The sequence below is a fragment of the Chiloscyllium plagiosum genome, unplaced genomic scaffold (assembly GCF_037043375.1).
Source record: "Chiloscyllium plagiosum isolate Xiang-an unplaced genomic scaffold, Cpla_swu_hap1 HiC_scaffold_9, whole genome shotgun sequence".
NCBI lineage: Eukaryota > Metazoa > Chordata > Chondrichthyes > Orectolobiformes > Hemiscylliidae > Chiloscyllium > Chiloscyllium plagiosum.
The window spans coordinates 19,788,653-19,813,828 of NW_028270147.1; the positions used below are offsets into that span (position 1 = coordinate 19,788,653).

At 43.5% G+C, this 25,176-nt stretch overlaps 1 protein-coding gene across 1 annotated transcript in view; it reads left to right on the forward strand.

Annotated features, from left to right (window-relative positions):
• hfm1 (helicase for meiosis 1) overlaps positions 1–25,176 on the forward strand; it is a 247,480-nt gene that overhangs the window by 181,784 nt on the left and 40,520 nt on the right. Inside the window, exon 20 of the mRNA XM_087990315.1 lies at positions 8,762–8,868. Within this exon, the coding sequence (XP_087846441.1) occupies positions 8,762–8,868 (107 nt within the window). The remainder of the gene's footprint in view (positions 1–8,761; positions 8,869–25,176) is intronic.

Sequence of the window (25,176 nt, forward strand, 5' to 3'; positions counted from 1 at the left end):
TGAGAAAAGGGTGTTAATTGGCTTGCAAGTTTACTCTGAGTGAGGCATTCCAATTAAGAATGGACCCTGTGCATTTTTTAATTTTAAAAAGTGCAATGCCTGGACATTTTCTTTTTTCCTGCTAAGAATGGGTCACTGCATATGAATATGGTCAGCATGAACCACATTGCAAATGTGACAGAAACTTCTAAATTATTTGTTAGTGTAATTCTGAACACACTCTGAATTGTTGAGCAAGTGCTAATTTGCATTACAATAGGATGGTTCAACCAGTTGAGGAAGGAGAATCTGTTCTCCTGTTTTTGATCTCCTTTCTGTCGGCTGCAATGAATATTTTTAATTTTTAGCACAAAGCTAGCGCATTTCAATTTAAACATAGTTTGTTAGAAATGGAAGGAACCAATTATGAAGATTTTCTTGTATGACAGAAAGAGAAATTTTATTAACCACTAACCTGAAGAAAAATTATAAGAACATGACATCAAGAGCAGATAATAAGTTTAAAGAAAAGAGTGACAGATATAGACAGGGAGGATTAAGGCTACATAATTCAAAAGTCTTTATAATCTTTGAGTTGTTAGGTTTTAAACCTGAGGCCATAGTTAGTTAATTATTGACCTGTACCACAGAAAGAAGAACAAAAGAACAAAGAACATAGGAGTTGATGCCTGGAAATTACAGCCATGATTTTGTAGAATGGCGGCACAGAATTGAGCTGAATAGTTAAGTCCTATTCCTGTTTCTTATGGTCATAGCAGGAGCAGAATCTGAAGTATCTTTGAGTTCTTAGTAAATGCGTGTTTCCCAATTTGGGTTTTCATTGGTGCTGTATTCTGAGATGATGAGAGAAGCAGGAAAGGAGAGTGAGTTTTCAAGTACATATTGTCACATTTTTTTACTGCTGTGTTGCTCAAAAACAGCTATTGAAATATGGTTTACTGTGTATTCCAGAGTCAAGATCCATAGGTTTTCCAAGCTACTTAACTGGCAAGTGAACCTTTCACCTCCTAACATATAAAGTTATGATACATTTGTGAATTAAACAGGAGTTGTAAATTTTTTGATGCTGACTTAGCCTAGTTTTGATGTCTTGCAATAAAAAAAGACAATTTGAATGCTGGTGGTTTTGCTTATTCCACACAAGTCTCATGAAGTTTAATCCATTTAAGTCCACTTTCTTCCTTTTTAAAACCATGAAAGTCCTTTACAGGTCTTGGGTATAACAATCTAATGATGGCAGTTAAGATTAGATAGTCTATATATAGTCTTATATAATGGGGGAAATATATTTCCTGATTCAGTCTCCATAGCAACACTTGACTAATCAGTCGACCGATTAGTCGACTGCGCCCATACCTCCACCCTTCCCTCCTATCAAGGCCCCAAAGGACCCTTTCACATTCATCAAAGTTTCACCTGCACTTCCACATATGTCATTTATTGTATCCATCGCTCCCGATGCGGTCTCCTCTGCATTGGGCAGACTGGATTCCTTCTCGCAGAGCGCTTTGGAGAACATCTCCGGGACACCTGCACCAACCAACCCCACCACCCCGTGGTTGAACATTTCAATTCCCCCAACTTTTCCAGCAACACACTCTCACCCTCACAAAGTGCAGCCCTCCACTCCAACCCCAACCTCGCCATCAAACCAGCGGACAAAGGGGGTGCAGTGGTAGTTTGGTGCACTGTCCTCTACACCGCTGAAGCCAGGCGCCAACTCAAACACACCTATTCCTACTGCACCCCCCAACATGACCTCACACCCCATCACCAAACCATCATCTCCCAGACCATACACAATCTCATCACCTCAGACAATCTCCCACCCACAGCTTCCAACCTCATCGTTTGGGAACCCCGCACTGCCTGATTCTACCTCCTACCCAAGATCCACAAGCCTGACTACCCTGGCCGATGTATTGTCTCAGCCTGCTCCTGCCCCACCAACCTCACCTCCACCTACCTCGATACTGTCCTGTCCTCCCAGTCCAGGAACTCCCCATATACATTTGGGACACCACCACACCCTCCACCTCCACCAAGACTTCCGTTTCCCCGGCCCCCAATGCCTCATCTTCACCATGGACATCCAGTCCCTCTACACCACTATCCCCCATGACCACGGCCTCCAAACCCTCCGTTTCTTCCTCTACCAATGTCCCCACCAGTACCCTTCCACTGACACCCTTATTCGTTTGACTGACCTGCTCCTCACCCTCAACAATTTCTCCTTCCAATCCTCCCACTTCCTCCAGACAAAAGGAGTAGCCAGGGGCACCCGCATAGGTCCCAGCTATACCTGTCTTTTTGTCATCTACGTAGAACAGCCCATCTTCGGGAGTTACACCGGCACCACTCCCCTACATTCCTCCGCTACATTGGCGCCACCTTGTGCTCCCACGAGGAGGTCGAACAGTTCATCAACTTCACCAACACATTCCACACCGAGCTTAAATTTAGCTGGACCATCTTTGACACCTCCCTCCCCTTCCTAGACCTCTCCATCTCCATCCATGAGGACCAACCTAACATTGACATTTTTTACAAACCCACCGACTCCCACAGCTACCTGGATTATACCTCCTCCCACCCTACCTCCTAAAAAAATGCTATCCCGTATGCCCAATTGCTCCGCCTCCACCGCATCTGCTCCCAGGTGGACCAGTTCCACTCAGAACACACCAGATGGCCTCCTTCTTTAAAGACTGAAATTTCCCCTCCCACGTGGTTGAAGATGCCCTCCAACGCATCTCATCCACATCCTGCACCTCTGCACTTGAACCCTATCCTTCCAACCGCAACAAGGAAAGAACACCCCGGTCCTCACCTTCCACCCCACCAACCTCCGCATAAATCACATCATCGGCTGACATTTCCGCCACTTCAAATGGACCCCACCATCAGGGATATATTTCTCCCCCATCCCTATCCGCTTTCTGCAAAGACTGTTCCCTCCGCGACCACCTGGTCAGGTCCACTCCCCCTAACAAGCCACAATCCCCTCCTGGCACCTCCCCCAGCCACCGCAGAAATTGTAAAACCTGCACCCACACCTCCCCCATTACCTCCGTCCAAGGCCCCAAAGGAACCTTCCAGATCCATCGAAGTTTCACCTGCACTTCCACGCATGTCATTTATTGTATCCATTGCACCTAATGCAGTCTTCTCTACATTGGGCAGACTGGATGCCTTCTCGCAAAGGGCTTTAGAGAACATCTCCGGGACACCTGCACCAACCAATCCCACTGACCCTTGGTTGAACATTTCAACATGTGGGCGGCACGGTGGCACAGTGGTTAGCACTGCTGCCTCACAGCGCCAGAGACCCGGTTCAATTCCCAACTCAGGCGACTGACTGTGTGGAGTTTGTACATTCTCCCCGTGTCTGCGTGGGTTTCCTCTGGGTGCTCCGGTTTCCTCCCACAGTCCAAAGATGTGCAGGTCAGGTGAATTGGCCATGCTAAATTGCCCGTAGTGTTAGGTAAAGGGGTAAATGTAGGGGAATGGGTGGGTTGCGCTTCGGCGGGTCGGTGTGGATTTGTTGGGCCGAAGGGCCTGTTTCCACACTGTAATTAATCTAATCTAAAGCTTCCCCCTCCCGTTCTGCCAAGGATATGTGGGTTCTGGACCTCTTCCATCGCCACTCCCTGACCACCCAACACCTGCAGGAAGAATGCCTTATCTTCCGCCTCGGAACCCTTCAACCCCAGGGCATCAATATGGACTTCACCAGTTTCCTCATTTCCCCTCTCCCCGCTTTACCCCAGTTCTAACCTTCCAGCTCAGGACAACCCTCATGACCTGTCTCACCTGTCAATCTTCCTTCCCACCTATCTGCTCCATCCTCCTCTCCGACCTCTCACCTTTACCCACACTCCATCACCTATTGCACTCTCAGCTACCTTCTCCCCAACCCCACCCCCCCCCCCCCATTTATCTCTCCACCTCTGAGGCTCCCAGCCTCATTCCTGATGAAGGACTCTGGCCCAAAATGTCGATTTTTCTGCTCCTCAGATGCTGCCTGACCTGCTGTGCTTTTCCAGCAACACACTCTCAACTCTGATCTCCAGAATCTGCAGACCTCACTGACTCCTAATCAGTCAACTTGCCAATCTATCTTCACCTTTTTCTCATGCAGTATAATTTAAACTAAATATAACCTTTAAACTATGATATTATTGTGTCAGTCCTAATGATATGAGACGAAAAGCTTCAACAGATTTGTGTCTCTTTTTCTCAGCAATACTCAAGTTCTATGCAGCCAAGTGACCATTGCTTAAACAGCATATGAACTGTAGAAAGGCTATTGGGCCTGTGGAGCTTGATCTATCATTCACTTATACCATGGCTGATCTAAATTTTAACTCCATTTACTATATGCTCCATGAACATCACAATAGATTTCATATTTGATGCAATTCACTTTTAGGTGTTTGTACCTTTTGAACCAATTCCTGTGTTATGAGTCACCTATGAAAAATTAACATCTTTCAGCTACCATAGAGCCGTACAGCACAGAAACAGGCCATTTGGCCCACCATGTCTATACCACCCAACAAACACCAAATTACACTAATTCAATTTTTCTGCACTTGGTGCATTACCTGCTATGCCCTGACATTTTAAGTGCTCACACAGATGCTTCCGAAATATTATGAGATTACCTGCCTCCACACTCTCTCAGGCAACGTATTCATATGTGGGTGAAAAAGGTTTTTCTCAGATACCCTCTAAACTCTTAATCTTAATATGTGCCCTCTAGTCTTCGACATGTCTGCCATCGGGAAAAGATTCTCATGTTCTATGCCCTTCATTATTTTGTATCCCTCAATCAATTACCCCCTCAGCCTCCGCTGCTCCAAGGAAAACAAACCCAGCTTGTCCAGTCTCTCCCCATAAACTAAATCTTTTCATCCCAGGCAACATTGTGGTGAATCTCCTCTGCACACTCTCTGGCCGAACCAACATTTTATAAAGTTGTAACAAGGATTATTTGCTCTTCCTTGCTGTAGCTAACAAAGGCAAGTATCTTGTGAATTCTTTGCCACTCTGTTGACCTATCCTGATGCCATGGACTTCTACACTAACATCCCTTTGTTCCTCAGTACTTCCTGGACACCTATCATTCATTGTGTATATCCTTCTCTTAGTAGAACTCCCAAAATGTGTCACCTCACTGTTATCAGAATTAAATTCAATTTGCCATTGCTCTGTCCAATTTATCAGCTAATCAATATCAGACTGTAACCTGAGACCATCCTCCTCACTATCAACACCACCAATTTTCATGTCATCTGCAAATTTACTAATTATATTTTCCACATTCATCTCCAAGTTGTTAATGTACATAACAAACAGCAAGGGTCCCAGCGCCGATCCCTGTGATACACTAACAGTCACAAAATGAATCACAATAACAGTTCTCCACCATCACCCTTGCCTCCCATTTACAAGCAATTTTGAATCTATTTTGCCAACTTGCCTGGATCCCATGGGCTCTTATTTTGGACCAGGGGAAAGTGAGGTCTGCAGATGCTGGAGATCAGAGCTGAAAATGTGTTGCTGAAAAAGCGCAGCAGGTCAGGCAGCATCCAGGGAACAGGAGAATCGACGTTTCGGGCATAAGCCCTTCTTCAGGAATCCTGAAGAAGGGCTTATGCCCGAAACGTCGATTCTCCTGTTCCCTGGATGCTGCCTGACCTGCTGCGCTTTTCTAGCAACACATTTTCAGCTCTTCTTTTGGACCAACCTTCTATGTGGGACCTTGTCAAAGGTATTATAAAGTCCATGTAAACCAGATCAAATGCATTACCCTCATCAATATATTTAGTCTCCGTTTCAAAAAATGCAACTAACTTAGTCAAACAAGATCTCTATCCAGCAAATTCATACTGACTGTCCCTGATCAATTGTTGTCTTTCCAAGTGTTGATTAAGATTAGAGTGGTGCTGGAAGAGCACAGTGCGTCAGGCAGAATCCAAGGAGCAGGAAAATTGATGTTTCGGGCAGGAACCCTTCATCAGGAATTAGCTCATTCCTGATGAAGGACTCCTGCCTGCAACGTTGATTTTCCTGTTCCTCGGATGCTGCCTGACCTGCTGTGCTTTTCCCACACCACTCTAATCTTGACTCTGATCTCCAGCATCTGCAGTCCTCATTTTGGCCAAGTGTTGATTAACCCTCTCCCTCAGAATTGTTTCAATAATTTCCCTACCACTAATATCAGACTAATTGATCTGTAGTGACCTGGCCTATCGACACGGTGGCTCAGTGGTTAGCACTGCTGCCTCACAGCATCAGGGTCTCAGGTTCAATTCCAGCCTCAGGTGACTGTCTGTGTGGAGTTTGCACATTCTCCCCGTGTCTGCGTGGGTTTCCTCTGGGTCGTCTGGTTTCCTCCCACAGTCCAAAGATGTGCATGTCAAGTGAATTGGCCACGTTAACTTGCTCATAGTGTCAGGTGTATTAGTCAGAGGGAAATGGGTCTGGGTGGATTACTCTTTGGAGGGTCGGTGTGTTCTGGTTGGGCCGAAGGGCATGTTTCCACACTGTAGGGAATCTAATCTAATCTGAGCTTCCCTTCTTGAACAAAAGAACCATATTAGCTATTCTTCAATCATTTGGCACTTCACCTTTGGCCAGCAAAGTATTCAATATCTGTGCCACGGCCCTCACCAATCTCAATGACGAGAGTAAGATTAGGGCCAATCAAGGATAGCAGTGGGAAGTTGTGTGTGGAGTCAGAGGAAATAGGGGAAGCACTTAATGAATATTTTTTGACAGTATTCACTCTAGAAAACAACAATGTTGTCAAGGAGAATACTGAGATACAGGCTACTAGACTAGGTGTGATTGAGGTTCACAAGGAAGAGGTATTAGAAATCCTGCAGAGTGTGAAAATAGATAAGTCCCCTGGGCCGGATGGGATTTATCCTCGGATCCTCTGGGAAGCCAGGGAGGAGATTGCCGAGCCTTTGGCATTGATCTTTAAATCGTCATTGTCTACAGGAATAGTGCAGGAGACTGGAGGATAGCAAATGTGGGTCCCCTGTTCAAGAAGGGGAGTAGAGACAATCCAGGTAATAATAGACCAGTTAGCCTTACTTCAGTTGTTGGTAAAGTGTTGGAAAAGGTTATTAGAGATAGGATTTATAATCATCCAGAAAAGAATAATTTGATTAGGGATAGTCAGCACGGTTTTGTGAAGGGTAGATCGTGCCTCACAAACCTAATTGAGTTCTTTGAGAAGGTGACCAAACAGGTAGATGAGAGTAAACCGGTTGGTGTGGTGTATATGGATTTCAGCAAGGTGTTCGATAAGGTTCCCCACAGTAGGCTATTGTCCAAAATGCTGAAGAATGGGATTGTGGGAGATATAGCAGTTTGGATCAGTAATTGGCTTGCTGAAAGAAGACAGAGGGTGGTAGTTGATGGGAAATGTTCATCCTGGAGTCCAGTTACCAGTGGTGTACCGCAAGGATCGGTGTTAGGTTCACTGCTGTTCATCATTTTTATAAACGACCTGGATGAGGGCGTAGAAGGGTGGGTTAGTAAATTTCCAGACGACACTAAGGTCAGTGGAGTTGTGGATAGTGACGAAGGATGTTGTAGGTTACAGAGAGACATAGATAAGCTGCAGAGCTGGGCTGAGAGGTGGCAAATGGAGTTTAACGCGGACAAGTATGAGGTGATTCGCTTTGGTTGGAGTAACTGGAATGCAAAGTTCTGGGCTAATGGTAAGATTCTTGGTAGTGTAGATGAGCAGAGAGATATCGGTGTCCAGGTACACAGATCTTTGAAAGTTGCCACCCAGGTTGACAGGGTTGTTAAGAAGGCATACAGTGTTTTAGCTTTTATTAATAGAGGGATCGAGTTCCGGAACCATGAGGTTATGCTGCAGCTGTACAAAACTCTAGTGCGGCCGCACTTGGAGTATTGTGTACAGTTCTGGTCACCGCATTATAAGAAGGATGTGGAAGCTTTGGAATGGGTGCAGAGGAGATTTACGAGGATGTTGCCTGGTATGGAGGGAAGGTCTTATGAGGAAAGATTGAGGGACTTGAGGCTATTTTCGTTAGAGAGAAGAAGGTTGAGAGGTGACATAATAGAGACATATAAGATAATCAGAGGGTTAGATAGGGTGGACAGGGAGAGCCTTTTTCCAAATATGGTGACGGTGAGCATGAGAGGGCATAGCTTTAAATTGAGGGGTGATAGATATAGGACAAGTGTCAGAGGTAGTTTCTTTACTCAAAGAGTAGTAAGGGTATGGAATGCTTTGCCTGCAATGGTAGTAGATTCGCCAACTTTAAGTACATTTAAGTCGTCATTGGACAAGCATATGGACATACATGGAATATGTAGGTTAGATGGGCTTCAGATTGGTATGACAGGTCAGCGCAACATCGAGGGCTGAAGGGCCTGTACTGCGCTGTAATGTTCTATGTTCTATGTTCCTCCCTTGCCTCCCATAGCAGCCTGGGGTACATCTAATCAGGTCCTCGGAATTTATGCATCTTCATACCTGCTAAAATATCTAATACCTCCTCCTTATTAATCTTAACGTGTTCTCAAATCTCACCAGCCCACCTGAAATCCCTGATTACAATGTATTTCTCCTCTGTGAATATAGGTGCAATCTATTCATTTAAGATCTTACCCATATCCTCTAGCTTCATGAACATCATCATTTGGCTTGGAAATTTGTTAGAGTTCATTTCTAAATATTTAATATTTCACATTATACTTGATTTGACAGGTAAGATTAATCTGCAACTGCAAGGAATTTACTGATGTTCAACTCAGAGTGAACGAAAAGAAGATTCTGAACACACTGAATAAAGACAAGAATAGAATTACCATCAGGTAATGCTAACCATGTTACTTGCAAGTACTCCAAGTTTACAAATGTGCAATTTAACAGGAAATGAGAAAGAAGCTTTTGATCCGTGAATAAGAGAATTACCACCAGATTATGTTGACTATTACTTCTGAAATAGTTGAACAAGCTTTATCATCTCTCATAGAGTCATAGAGATGTACATCATGGAAACAGACCCTTCGGTCCAACCCGTCTATGCCGACCAGATGTCCCAACCCAATCTAGTCCCACCTGCCAGCACCTGGCCCATATCCCTCCAAACCCTTCCTATTCATATACCCATCCAAATGCCTCTTAAATGTTGCAATTGTACCAGCCTCCACCACATCCTCTGGCAGCTCATTCCATACACGTACCACCCTCTGTATGAAAAAGTTGCCCCTTAGGTCTCTTTTTATATCTTTCCCCTCTCACCTTAAACCTATGCCCTCTAGTTCTGGACTCCCTGACCCCAGAGAAAAGACTTTGTCTATTTATCCTATCCATGCCCGTCATAATTTTGTAAACCTCTATAAGGTCACCCCTCAGCCTCCAACGCTCCAGGGAAAACAGCCTCAACCTGTTTAGCCTCTCCCTGTAGCTCAGATCCTCCAACCCTGGCAACATCCTTGTAAATCTTTTCTGAACCCTTTCAAGTTTCACAACATCTTTCTAATAGGAAGGAGACCAGAATTGCACGCAATAGTCCAACAGTGGCCTAACCAATGTCCTGTACAGCCACAACATGACCTCCCAACTCCTCAATACTCTGACCAATAAAGGAAAGTATACCAAACACCTTCTTCACTATCCTATCTACTTGCGACTCCACTTTCAAGGAGCTATGAACCTGCACTCCAAGGTCTCTTTGTTCAGCAACACTCCCGAGGACTTTACCATTAAGTGTATAAGTCCTGCTAAGATTTACTTTCCCAAAATGCAGCACCTCGCATTTATCTGAATTAAACTCCATCTGCCACTTCTCAGCCCATTGGCCCATCTGGTCCAGATCCTGTTGTAATCTGTGGTAACCCTCTTCGCTGTCCACTACACCTCCAATTTTGGTGTCATCTGCAAACTTACTAATTGTACCTCTTATGCTCGCATCCAAGTCATTTATGTAAATGACAAAAAGTAGAGGGCCCAGCACCGATCCTTGTGGCACTCCACTGGTCACAGGCCTCCAGTCTGAAAAACAACCCTCCACCACCACCCTCTATCTTCTACCTTTGAGCCAGTTCTGTATCCAAATGGCTAGTTCTCCCTGTATTCCATGAGATCTAACGTTGCTAATCAGTCACCCATGGGGAACCTTGTCGAATCCCTTACTGAAGTCCATATAGATCACATCTACTGCTCTGCCCTCATCAATCTTCTTTGTTACTTCTTCAAAAAACTCAATCAAGTTTGTGAGACATGATTTCCCACGCACAAAGCCATTTTGACTATCCCTAATCAGTCCTTGCCTTTCCAAATACATGTACATCCTGTATCTCAGGATTCCCTCCAACAACTTCCCACCACCGAGGTCAGGTTCACCGGTCTATAGTTCCCTGGATTGACTTTACCACCTTTCTTAAACAGTGGCACCACATTTGCCAACCTCCAGTCTTCCAGCACCACACCTGTGACTATCGATGATACAACTATCTCAGCAAGAGGCCCAGCAATCACATCTCTAGCTTCCCACAGAGGTCTTGGGTACACCTGATCAGGCCCTGGGGATTTATCCACTTTTAACCATTTCAAGACATCCAGCACTTCCTCCTCTGTAATCTGGACATTTTGCAAGATGTCACCATCTATTTCCCTACAGTCTATATCTTCCATATCCTTTTCCACAGTAAATACTGATGCAAAATATTCATTTAGTATCTCCCCCATTTTCTGTGGCTCCACACAAAGGCTGCCTTGCTGATCTTTGAGGGGCTGTATTCTCTCCCTCTTTACCCTTTTGTCCTTAATATATTTCTAAAAATCCTTTGGATTCTCCTTAATTCTATTTGCCAAAGCTATCTCATGTCCCCGTTTTGCCCTCCTGATTTTCCTGTTCAGTATACTCCTACTTTCTTTGTACTCTTCTGAGGATTCACTCAATCTATCCTGTCTATACCTGACATACGCTTCCTTCTTTTTCTTAACCAAACCCTCAATTTCTTTAGTCATCCAGCATTCCCTATACCTACCAGCCTTCCCATTCACCCTGACAGGAATATACTTTCTCTGGATTCTTCTTATCTCATTTCTGAAGGCTTCCCATTTTCCAGCTGTCCCTTTACCTGCGAACATCTGCCTCCAATCAGCTTTCGAAAGTTCTTGCCTAATACCTTCAAAATTGGCCTTTCTCCAATTTAGAACTTCAACTTTTAGATCTGGTCTGTCCTTTTCCATCACTATTTTAAAATGAATAGAATTATGGTCGCTTGCCCCAAAGTGCTCCCCCACTGACAACTCAGTCACCTGCCCTGCCTTATTTCCCGAGAGTAGGTCAGGTTTTGCACTTTCTCCAGTCGGTACATCCACATTCTGAATCAGAAAATTGTCTTGTACACACTTAAGAAATTCCTCTCCATCTTAACCTATGGCAGTTCCAGTCCATGTTTGGAAAGTTAAAATCCCCTACCATAACTATTCTGAGATCTCCTTACAAGTTTGTTTCTCAATTTCCCTCTGACTATTGGGGGGGGGTCTATAATACAATCCCAATAAGATGATCATCCCTTTCTTATTTCTCAGTTTCACCCAAATAACTTCCCTGGATGTATTTCTGGGAATAAGCTCCCTCAGCACAGCTGTAATGCTATCCCTTATCAAAACTGCCAGTCCCCCTCCTCTCTTGCCTCCTTTTCTATCCTTCCTGTAGCATTTGTATCCTGGACCATTAAGCTGCCAGTCCTGCCCATCCCTGAGCCATGTTTCCATAATTGCTATGATATCCCAGTCCCATGTTCCTAACCATGCCCTGAGTTCATCTGCCTTCCCTGTTAGGCCCCTTGCATTGAAATAAATGCAGTTTAATTTATTAGTCCTACCTTGTCCCTGGCTGCCCTGACTGTTTGACCCACTTCTGTTCTCAGCTGTACCAGTCTCAGATCAATCTCTTTCCTCACTATCTCCCTGGGTCCCACCACCCACCCCACCTTACTAGTTTAAATCCTCCCAAGCAGCTCTAGCTAATTTCCCTGCCAGTATATTAGTCCCCTTCCAATTTAGGTGCAATCCGTCCTTCTTGTATAGGTCACTTCTACCCCAAAGAACATTCCAATGATCCAAAAATGTGAATCCTTCTCCCATACACCAGCTCCTCAGCCATGCATTCATCTGCTCTATCCTCCTATTCCTGCCCTCACTAGCTCGTAGCACTGGGAGTAATCCAGATATTACTACCCTTGAGGACCTCCTTTTTAAATTTCTGCCTAACTCTCTGTAATCTCCCTTCAGAATCTCAATCTTTTCCCTTCCAATGTCGTTGGTTACAATGTGAACAATGACCTCCTGCTGGTTTCTCTCCCCCGTGAAAACATTCTGCACCCTCTCTAAGACATCCTTGATCCTGGCACCAGGGAAAGAACACACCATTCTGCTTTTAGATGGAATTCCATGAACTTTTAATAACTGTTTCATTGTTGCCTTTAACTTTGGCAGTTTTGTAATGTTTTAATTTTGATGCGTAACAATTTTCCAATGAATCTAAATTTGGAAATACAGTTAATAGTAAGGTGAATTATAACATACTTTAAGATTAGCATAGAAAAACTGAGGAAATGGGTGGATGCTGGGCAGAAGAAATTCAACCCAATTCAAGAAATAAACAGGAGATTCAAAATCTCCTCTTTCCAGGGACCAACTCTGAGCTGGCTGCCTACAGCCAGTGTACTGTGCAAATCGATAACCACAAATGAGGTGCCAGAAGATTGGAAGTTGGCTGATGTGGTGCCACTATTTAAGAAAAGTGATAAGGAAAAGCCAGGGAACTATGGACCAGTGAGCCTGACATCGGTGGTGGGAACATTGTTGGAGAGAATCCTCAGGAACAGGATTTACATGTATTTGGAAAGGCAAGGACTGATTAGGAAGAGTCACCAAGGCTTTGTGCATGGGAAATCATGTCTCACTATTGAGTTTTGATTGAGTTTTTGAAGAAGTGACAAAGAGGATTGATGAGGACAAAGTGGTGGACGTAATCTATATGGATTTCACCAAGGCGTTCAACAAGGTTCCTCATGGTAGACTGGTTAGCAAGGTTAGATTGCATAGTATACAGGGAGAACTAGCCATTGGATACAGAACTGGCTTAAAGGTAAATGACAGATGTCAGGGCTGCTTTTCAGTCTGGACGCCTGTGACCAGTAGTATACCACAAGGTTCAGTGCTGGGTCCAATGCTTTTTGTCGCTTAGATAAATGAGTTATGGTTAGTAAGATGACACCAAAATTGGCAGTGGAGTGGACAGCAAAGAAGATTACCCTAGAGCGCAACGTGACCTTGATCAGATGGGTCAATAGACTGAGGAGTGGCAGATGGAGTTTAATTTAGATAAATGTGAGGTGCTGCATTTTGGAAAAGCAAATAAGGTCAGGACTTATACACTTAATGGTAAGGTACTGGGGAGTGTTGCTGAACAAAAAGACCTTGTAGTGCAGGGTCATAGTTCATTGAAAGTGGAGTCCCAAGTAGACAGGAACATGAAGAAAGCATTTGGTATGATTGCCTTTATTGATCAGTTCATTGAGTCCAGGAGTTGGGAGGTCATGTTGCAGCTGTACAGGACATTGGCTAGGCCACGTTTGGAGTACTGCGTGCAACTCTGATCTCCCTGCTATAAGAAAGATATTGTGAGACTTGAAAGGGGTCAGAAAAGGTTTACGAGGTTGGAGGTTTGAGCTATAGGGAGAGGCTGAATAGGCTGGAACTATTTTCTCTGGAGTATCAGAGGCTTAGGGGTGACCTTATAGAAGTTTATAAAATCATGAGGGGCATGGAAAGGGTAAATAGACAAGGTATTTACCCTGGGATGGGTGAGTCCAAAACCAGAGGGCTTGATTTAAGATGAGAGGGGAAAGGTTTAAAAGAGACATCAGGGGCAACTTTTATGTGCAAAGGGTGGTGTGTGTGCGGAATGAACTGCCAGACGAAGTAGTGGTGGCTCGTACAATTACAACATTTAAAAGGCATCTGGATGGGTACACGAATAGGATAGGTTTAGAGGATGTGAGCCAAGTGCTGGCAAATGGGACTAGATTTATTTAATATATCTGATCAGCATGGACGAGCTGGACCAAAGAGCCTGTTTCCATACTGTCCAACTCCATGACTCTATGATATGCAAATAAAGGGTGACTTGGTGATGGGATACTGGCCTCTGTGCAGTTGTTTCAGAAACAGAAATAGTAACATAAATTGCTGGAAAAACTCAGCAAGTCTGGCAGCTTCTGTTCTGTACTGTGTTCTGAAGAAGGGTCACTGGACCTAAATATGAACTCTTAATTTCTATCCACAGATGCTGCCAGACCTAGCAATTTCTGTTATTGTAGCTTACTGATTGAACTAGTTATAAAATACAGTTTGCTTTTAATGTATATCATTAAGGTTTTAAACCCGCTATTTTCCAGCATTTTCTGTTTTTATTCCTCCTCATCTTTGTCTGAATTGGAACACCCCTTACTCTGAGATTGTGCAATTTGGGCCTAGGCTCTCCCACAAGGGGAAACAACCTCTCAGCATCTACCCTGCCAAGCTCCAGAAAATATTATATTTTAATAATTTAATCTCTCTTTCTTCTATACTCCAGTGAGTACAGACCAAACCTTTGCCTCTTAAGAGAATCTCCTCCACACTCAGGATCTAACTAGTGAACATTCTCTGGACCGTTTATTGTGCCAGTATATCTTCCTTTAAATAAGGGGAGCAAAGCTGTTCACAGTATTCTAGATGTGGTCTGACTAGTGCCTTGTATAGTTTAGTACAATTTCCATTTTTTTTATCTTCCATCTATTTTGAAATAAATGCCAACATTCCATTTGCCTTCTTTATTACCCACTGAATTTGTATGCTAGCTTTAAGAGATTTATGTACGTGGATCCCCAGATATTCTGCAAACTTTCTGCAGGCTTTCTCCGTTCAACTCCTGTATTCTTCCTGCCAAAATGAATCACCTCACATTTTCCTATATTCCATCAGCCAAGTTTTTGGCCTCCTTCTTAGCTTGTCCATTTGCCTCTGTAATGTCACACTACACTGGGGTCGTGCAGTGGAAATAAAGACCAGTTATTCCTCGAGTCATCACAAAAGTGAAAAGATTTTACAGAAGTGTGCAAAATTTCCTAGTTCACCCCGTCTTTTAGCTTGATAGGTTCATGTTGACAAAAAATACAAGTAAGGTTTTTGTACTTATCAAAAATTACTATTTATTACAAATAAATAGACTGTAGCTATAGGTAAACAATTATGATCCGTTTGCATATAACTCTGCCAGTTAAAACTCTAAACTGCCTTACAAACTCCACCTTACACATATACGAAGACAGACACAGACAGGAATAAAAAGGGGTGTTACATCCAAAGGAAAACTGGGAAAGCAGTTCGGTGGTTTTGTTCACAGGATCTGCTGAGATGGTTCTTGTATTGATCAGAATGCTGCTTCACAGTCTACCTTCTCTGGATGTTTTCACTGGTTTGCAGGAAGCAGAGGGGCTGGTTCACCATTAGAAGTGAACTCTGACTTATTCAGTAAAAGTCACGGCTTACAGTAACTACTGAAGGAAAAGTAAACTGCTTTCTTCTGGCTTAATGTGGCTTTTACTGCTAATAAGAGAGACAGCGCATGACCTAGTGGAGATCTGAGGCATCTCTGTATCTTGTTCAGAGCTCCAAACTGTTCAGCTACCTGACAACCAATTAAATAGTTGTCAGCAGGCAAAAGAACTTTGTCACCATTGCAAAGGGTGTTACAAATAAGGCTGTTGAACTCAGGGCATGCATTGAAACCTGGAACCAGGATGATGTCATAGCTGTTTCAGAAACTTGGCTGAGGGAAGGACAGGACTGGCATTCACTGTTCCAGGTTTCAAATGCGAAAGGAAGGATAGAAAGGGAGACGAGAGTAGGAGGAGTGATGTTTTTGATTAAGGTAAACATTACTGCTGTAATTAAAGAGGATATTTCTGAGAGACCATGCATTGAAAATGTATGGGTTGAAATTAGACATAAGAAAGGGATGATCACCTTGATGGGATTGTACTATAGGCTCCCCAATAGTCAGAGAGAAATTGAGAAGCAAACATGTGCAGAGATCTCAGATATATAAGAATAATAGGATTGTCATAGTAAGGGATTTTAATTTTCCAAACACTGACTGGGACTGCTATAGTTTTAAAGGTTTGTAAATGTTTGTAAATTTATAAATGTGTTCAAGAAATTTATTTTTATTAATATGTAAATGTTCCTACTAGATAAGGAACAAGACTTGACCTCTTGGGAAATAAGGAAGAGCAAGTGACAGTAGTGTTAGTCGGAGAACACTTTGAGACTAGGATTATAATTCTATTAATTTTAAAATATGATGTCAAAATGCTGGTGTGGGATTGGGGTTGACAAAGTCAGAACTCACACGACACCAGGTTATGGTCCAACAGGTTTATTTGAAACGACAAACTTTCAGAGCGCTGATCCTTCATCAGGTGAAGTTTTTCAGTTAAAGTTCTTAATTGGAGTAAGCTAAATTTTAATAGTATGAATACTTTCATAGACAAGAGCTTTCAAAAATCAATTGAAGTAGACTGTTCAGAGGTAAAGGGATGACTGATAAGTGGGAGAGGCTTTCAAAATTGTGATGATGAGAATTCAGATGCATTCTATTAGTGTTAGAGTGAAAGGTAATGCCAGTAAGATTAGGGAACAATTGATGAATAAAGTTCTTGAGGTTTTCGTCAAGAGTACAAAATATTTATATTTAGACAATAGGGATTAAATGAATCTCTTGAAGAGGATAAAAAGTGTAGGGACATTTGTAAGAGGGAAATCAGAAAGGCTGAGGGGATATGAGATAGTCTTGGCAGATAATGTTAAGGATAAGCCAAAGAGATTCGACAAGTACATTAAAAGCTAGAGCATCTAGAGAGAGAGAGAGAGAGAGTAGGGCCCCTGAAAGATCAGGGAGATTGTCTTTGTATTGAACCTCAAGAGATGGGAGAGATTTTAAATGAATATTTAGCAACAGTTTTTACTGTGGAGAAAGAAATGGAGGCTAGAGAAGTCAAGGAAATAAATATTGATGTTTTGAAAACAGTTCATGTTACAGAAGAGGAGGTGCTGGAGGTCTTAGAAAGCATAATGGTAGATAAATATCCCAGGATCAAGTGTATCCCAGGACCTTATGGGAAGTTAGGAAGGAAATTGCGGGGACCTTAGTAGAAATATTTTCACTACCTATAATCACAGGTAGGGTGCTGGAGAACTGCAGAGTGGCTACTGTGGTGCCTTTATTTCAGAAAGACTGTAAAGAGAAGCCAGTGAGCCTGACATTGGTGGCGTATAAGTTGTTGGAGGTGATTCTGAAAGATAAGGTTTACATGCATTTAGAGAGATAAGGAATGATTTGGGATAGTCAACATGGCTTTGTGCAAGGCACAAGCTTGATTGAAGTTTTTGAGAAAGTAACCAAAAAGATTGAGGGTAGAGTGGTAGGCATTGTTTTCTTGGACTTTAATAAAGCCTTTGATAAGGTTCTGCATGGTAGACTAAATAGTGAAGTTGGATCACACGGGATTCAGGGTGAGTTTGCCAATTGGATACAAAATAGGCTTTCCATTGGAAACAGGGTGGTGATGGAGGGCTCTTTTTCACACTAGAGACTTGTGACCAGCGGTGTTTCACAGGGATCAATACTGGTCCATTTTTGTTTATCATATATAGATGATTTGGATGAGAATGTAGGAGGCATGATTAGTAATTTTGCGGATGACACCAAAATCTGTGTATAGTGGACAGTGAAGAAGGTTATCTATAATTACAAAGGGATCTTGATCAATTGAGTCAGTAGGCTGAGGAATGGCAAGTGGAGTTTAATTTGGATAAATGTGACATTCTGCATTTTGGTAAAATAAACAAGGGCAGAACTTAGACAATTAATGGCGGGGCCCTAGGTCATATTGTAGAACAGAGAGACCTCGGGGTTCATGTACATAATTCTTTAAAATTTGTGTCACAGGTAGACAGGGTGGTTAAGATGGTGTTTAGCACACTTGCCTTCATTGCTCAGACCATGGATTTATTGGAGTCGGGACATCATGATGAGATTGTACTGGACGTTGGTGAGGCCTTTTCTGGAGTACTGTGTGCAGTTCTGTTCTCCCTGTTCTAGGAAGGATATTATTAAACTAGAGAATGTTCAGAAAAGATTTACCAGGATGTTGCTGGGAATGGAGGGCTTGAGTTATAAAAATAGGCTGATAATCTGGGACCTTTTTTCACTGGAGCATAGGAGGTTGACAGTTGACCTTATACAGGTTTATAAAATCATGAGGGGCACAGGTAAGGTTGAATAGCAAAGGCCTTTTCCCTAAGGTGGGGGTATTCAAAACTAAGGGGCATATTTTTAAGGTGAAAGGAGGAAGGTTTAAAAGGACATGAGAAACAACATTTTTACACAGAGAGTGGTTAGTGGTGTAATGAGCTGCCAGAGGAAGCAGTCGATGCAGGTATAGTTACCACATTTAAAGGACATCTAGATAAGCATATGAATAGGAAGGGTTTAGAGGGATATGGGACAAATGCAGGCATGTGGGTCTAGTTTAGTTTAGGAACATTGTCAATGTGGACAAGTTGGCCTGAAGGGTTTGTTTCCATGCTGTATGACTCTATGACTTTAAAACTGGCCACAGATCAATTTGCTACTCAGCATTTCGGCAGCGGAGCTGAGTGGGAGCGGTCAAATTGCGCTTTGGGAAGATGAGTAAAGGCTATAAATACTTAAAATCTGAACGTTGGGCCCTGATTTTGGCAGTGGAGCTAAGTGGGAGTGGTCAAATTATGCTCTGGGAGGGTGAGGGAACTAATATATTTGGGCAGTGGCTAATCCCGAGACACAACATGTGTAGTGTCTCCCACCAACCCCCTCCTCCAAACAAAAACAAAACTGTGTGTTGATAAGGTAAAGATTTTCTTTTTCTTTTTTATCATGTGCTGGTAAGTAGTGTGATTGGTAGTTTTTTTTTTCATTTCATTTATTTTTATTTGATATTGTAGTTGGACTAAGTTAAGCTTAAGAGTCAAAATGGCAGGAAATCCCAGACCCGTGTTATGCTACTCTTGGTCAATATGGGAGTTCAGGGATGCGGCTGATGTCCCTGATGCCTTCACTTGCCGGAAGTGTGTCCAGCTGCAGCTCTTGTTAGACCACATGACACCTCTGGAGCTGCGGATGGATTCACTTTGGAGCATCCGCGATGCTGAGGAGGTTGTGGATAGCATGTTTAGCGATTTGGTCACACCGCAAATTAGGATTGCTGAGGGAGAAAGGGAATGGCTGACCAAAAGGCAGAGAAAGGGCAGGAAGGCAGTGCAGGTGTCCCCTGCAGTCATCTCCGGCCAAAACAGGTATACCATTTTGGATACTGTTGATGGAGATGGCTCACTGGGGGAAGGCAGCAGTAGCTAGGTTCATGGCACCATGGCTGGCTCTGCCATACCGAAGAGCAGGAAAAAGTGTGGAAGGGCTATAGTCATAGGGGATTCAATTGTAAGGGGAGTAGATAGGCAGTTCTGTGGTCGAAAATGAGATTCCCGAATGGTATCTTGCCTCCCAGGTCAGTGATGTCTCAGATCAGCTGCAGGACATTCTGAAAGGGTAGGGGGGTGCGATGGTGAACAGCCAGCTGTCGTGCCTATAGGCACGAATGATATCGGTAATAAATGGGATGAGGTCCGACAAGCAGAATTTAGGGAGTTTAGTGCCAAGTTAAAAAGTAGGACCTCAGAGGTAGCAATCTCAGGATTGCGACCAGTGCCATGTACTAGTCAGTGTAGAAATGAAAGAATAGGTAGAATGAATTAGTGGCTTGAGAGATGGTGCAGGAGGGAGGGGTTCAGATTTTTGGGACATTTGGACTGGATCTTGGGGAAGGTGGGACTCTTCCAGATCGGACGGTCGACACCTGGGCAAGACTAGAATCAATGTCCTCAGAGGTGCTTTTGTTAACATTGTTGGGGAGGGTTTAAACTCATGTGGCAGGGGGATGGAATCAAATGAGGAGGTTAGTGGACAGTAAGGAGGTAGTAACTATGGACAACAGGTGAAATTATGAGACTAGCTAAGAGGAAAAAGGAAGCATACATAAGGTCTAGGTGACTGAAAACAGACAAAGTTTTGGAAGAATATGGGGAAAGTAGGACCAATCTGAAGTCAGTGTGACTAAGGGGAAGAGTAGGCAGGGAACAGATGATGAACGCAAAAGGACAGGTGGTCTGAGGTCCATTTGTTTTAATATGAGAAGTGTAGTAGGTAAGGCAGATGAACTTAGTACTTGGATTAGTACCTGGGAGTATGATGTTATTGCTATTACTGAGACTTGGTTGCGGGAAGGGCAAGATTGGCAACTTTATATCCCAGGATATAGATGTTTCAGGCAGAATAGAGATGGAGGTAAAACAGGTGGAGGAGGTGCATTACTGGTCAGAGAGGATATCACAGCTGTGTTGAAGAAGGGCACTACAGAAGACTCAAGCAGTGAGGCAATGTGGGCCGAGCTCAGAAATAGGAAGAGTGCAGCAACAATGTTGGAGCTTTACTACAGTCCGCTCAACAGTGAGCATGAAATAGAGGTACAAATATGTAGACAGTTTATGGAAAGATGTAGGAGCAACAGGGTGGGAGATTTTAGTTTTCCCAACATTGGCATGATTCACTTAGTGTTAGAAGTTTAGATGGAGCAGAATTTGTAAGGAGCATCCAGGAGGGTTTTATAGAGCAGTATGTAAATAGTCTGAATCAGGACGGGGCCATACTGGGCCTGGTGTTGGGGAATGAGCCCGGCCAGGTAGTTGAAGTTTCAGTAGGGGATTACTTTGGGAATACTGATCACAATTTCGTAAGTTTTAGAATACCCATAAACAAAGATGAGAGTGATCCTGAAAGAAGAGTGCCAAACTGGGGAAAGGCCAATGATAGCAAAATTCAGCAGGAGCTGGGAAATGTAGATTGGGAGCAGCTGTTTGTTGTAAATCCACATTTGATATGTGGAAGGCTTTTAAAGAGAGGTTGAATAGAGTGCAAGATAGACATGTCACTGTGAAAGTGAGGGATAGAAATGGCAAGATTAGGGAACTATGGATAACAGGTGAAATTATGAGTCTAGCTAAGAGGAAAAAGGAAGCATACATCAGGTCGAGGTGACTGAAAACAGACAAAGTTTTGGAAGAATATGGGGAAAGTATGGGGACCAATCTGAAATGAGGAATTAAGAGGGCTAAAAGGGGTCATGAAATATCTTTAGCAAACTGGGTTAAGGAAAATCCCAAAGCCTTTTATTCATGTATAAGGAGCAAGAGGGTAACTGGAGCAAGGGTTAGCCCACTCAAAGACAGAGGAGAGAAGTTATGCATCGAGTCATACAAAATGTGAGAGATTCTTAATGAATATTTTGTGTCAGTATTCACTGAAGAGAGGGACATGACATGTGTTGAGGTTAGGGATAGATGTTTGATTACTCTAGGTCAAGTTGGCATAAGGAGGGAGGAAGTGTTGGCTATTCTAAAAGGCATTAAGGTTGATAAGTCCCCAGGTCCAGATGGGATCTATCCCAGGTTATTGAGAGAAGCGAGAGAGGAAATAGGTGGGGCCTTAACATATCTTTGCAGCATCTTTGAACATGCATGAGGTCCCAGAGGACTGGAGAATTGCTAATGTTGTCCCCTTGTTTAAGAAGGGTAGCAAGGATAATCCAGGTAATTATAGACCAGTAAGCCTGACGTCAGTGGTAGGGAAGCTGAGGGAGAAGATAATGAGGGGTAGGATCTATTTACATTTGGAAGAAAATGGGCTTATCAGTGATAAGCAACATTGTTTTGTGCAGAGAAGGTCATGTCTTACCAACTTGATCGAGTTCTTTGAGGAAGTGACAAAGGTGATTGATGAGGGAAGGGCGTTTGTAGGCTGACAGAGAAAGTGAAGTTGCATGGGGTCCAGGGTGTACTAGCTAGATGGATAAAGAACTGGCTGGGCAACAGGATACAGAGAGTTGTAATGGAAGGGAGTTTCTCAAAGTGGAGAACTGTGACCAGAAGTATTCCACAGGGATCTGTGCTGGGACCACCTTTGTTTGTGATATACATAAATGATCTGGAAGAAGGTATAGGTGGTCTGATTTGCAGGTTTGCAGATGATACTAAGATTGGTGGAGTAGCAGATAGTGAAGGAGACTGTCAGAGAATGCAGCAGAATATAGATAGATTGGAGAGTTGGGCAGATAAATGGCTGATGGAGTTCATTCCAGGCAAATGCGAGGTGATGCATTATGGAAGATCCCATTCAAGAGAGAACTATACAGTAAATGAAAAGCTCTGGGGAAAATTGATGTACAGACAGGTCTGGGTGTTCAGGTCCATTGGACCCTGAAGGTGGGAATGCAGGTCAATAGAGTGGTCAAGAAGGCATATGGCATGCTTTCCTTTACCGGGCAGGGTATTGAGAATAAGAGTTGGCAGGTCATGTTACAGTTGTATAGGACTTTGGTTCGGCCATATTTGGAGTACTACATACAATTCTAGTTGCCACATTACCAAAAGGATGTGGATGCTTTGGAGAGGATGCAGAGGAGGTTCACCAGAATGTTGCCTTATATGGAGGGCGCTTGCTGTGAAGAGAGGTTAAGTAGATTAGGATTATTTTCATTAGAAAGACGAAATTGGTTTGGTGGGGGGGAAGGGGGGGTTGAACCTGATTGAGGTCTACTAAATCAAAAGAGTCATAGAGTCATAGAGATGTACATCATGGAAACAGACCCTTCGGTCCAACCAGATGCCGACCAGATGTCCCAACCCAATCTAGTCCCACCTGCCAGCACCCGGTCCATATCCCTCCAAACCCTTCCTATTCATATACCCATCTAAATGCCTCTTAAATGTTGCAATTGTCCCAGCCTCCACCACATCCTCAGGCAGCACGTTCCATACACGTACCACCCTCTGTGTGAAAAACTTGCCCCTTAGGTCTCTTTTATATCTTTCCCTTCTCACCCTAAATCTATGTCCTCTAGTTCTGGACTCCCCAACCCCAGAGAAAAGACTTTGTCTATTTATCCGATCCATGCCCCTCATAATTTTGTAAACCTCTATAAGGTCACCCCTCAGCCTCCAACGCTCCAGGGAAAACAGCCCCAGCCTGTTTAGCCTCTCCCTGTAGCTCAGATCCTCCAACCCTGACAACATCCTTGTAAATCTTTTCTGAACCCTTTCAAGTTTCACAACATCTTTCCAATAGGAAGGAGACCAGAATTGCATGGAGTATTCCAACAGTGGCCTAACCAATGTCCTGTACAGCTGCAACATGACCTCCCAACTCCTGTACTCAATACTCTGACCAATAAAGGAAAGTATACCAAACACCTTCTTCACTAGGCTATCGACCTGCGACTCCAACTTTCAAGGAGCTATGAACCTGCACTCCAAGGTCTCTTTGTTCAGCAACACTCCCTAGGACCTTACCATTAAGTGTATAAGTCCTGCTAAGATTTGCTTTCCCAAAATATAGCACCTTGCATTTATCTGAATTAAACTCCATCTGCCACTTATCAGCCCATTGGCCCATCTGGTCCAGATCCTGTTGTAATCTGAGGTAACCCTCTTCGCTGTCCACTACACCTCCAATTTTGGTGTCATCTGCAAACCTACTAACTGTACCTCTTATGCTCTCATCCAAATCATTTATGTAAATGACAAAATGTAGAGGACCCAGCACCGATCCTTGTGACACTCCACTGGTCACAGGCCTCCAGTCTGAAAAACAACCCTCCACCACCACCCTCTGTCTTCTACCTTTGAGCCAGTTCTCTATCCAAATGGCTAGTTCTCCCTGTATTCCATGAGATCTAACCTTGCTAATCAGTCTCCCATGGGGAACCTTGTCAAACGCCTTACTGAAGTCCATATAGATCACATCTACTGCTCTGCCCTCATCAATCTTCTTTGTTACTTCTTCAAAAAACTCAATCAAGTTTGTGAGACATGATTTCCCACGCACAAAGCCATGTTGACTATCCCAAATCAGTCCTTGCCTTTCCAAATACTTGTACATCCTGTACCTCAGGATTCCCTCCAACAACTTGCCCACCACTGAGGTCAGGCTCACCGGTGTATAGTTCCCTGGCTTGTATTTACCGCCCTTCTTAAACAGTGGCACCACGTTTGCCAACCTCCAGTCTTCCGGCACCACACCTGTGACTATCGATGATACAAATAACTCAGCAGGAGGCCCAGCAATCACTTCTCTAGCTTCCCACAGAGTTCTCGGGTACACCTGATCAGGTCCTGGGGATTTATCCACTTTTAACCATTTCAAGACATCCAGCACTTCCTCCTGTGTAATCTGGACATTTTGCAAGATGTCACCATCTATTTCCCTGCAGTCTATATCTTCCATATCCTTTTCCACAGTAAATACTGATGCAAAATATTCATTTAGTATCTCCCCCATTTTCTGTGGCTCCACACAAAGGCCGCCTTGCTGATCTTCGAGGGGCCCTATTCTCTCCCTAGTTACCCTCTTGTCCTTAATATATTTCTAAAACCCCTTTGGATTCTCCTTAATTCTATTTGCCAAAGCTATCTCATGTCCCCGTTTTGCCCTCCTGATTTCCCTCTTAAGTATACTCCTACTTCCTTTATACTCTTCTAAGGATTCACTCGATCTATCTTGTCTATACCTGACATATGCTTCCTTCTTTTTCTGAACCAAGCCCTCAATTTCTTAAGTCATCCAGCATTCCCTATACCTACCAGCCTTCCCTTTCACCCTGACGGGAATATACTTTCTCTGGATTCTTGTTATCTCATTTCTGAAGGTGGATATCAAGAAGCTTTTTCCCAGAGTGGAGGACTCAATTATTACAGGTCACAAGTTCAAGGTGAGAGGGGAAAAGTTGAAAGGAGATATGCCTGAAAAGTTCTTTATGCAGAGGGTGGTGGATGCCTGGAACACGTTGCCAGCAGAGGTTGTAGAAGTGGGCATGATAGCGTCATTTAAGATGTATCTAGACAGATACAGAATGGGCAGGGAGCAGAGGAATACAGATCCTTGGGAAATAGATGACAGGTTTAGA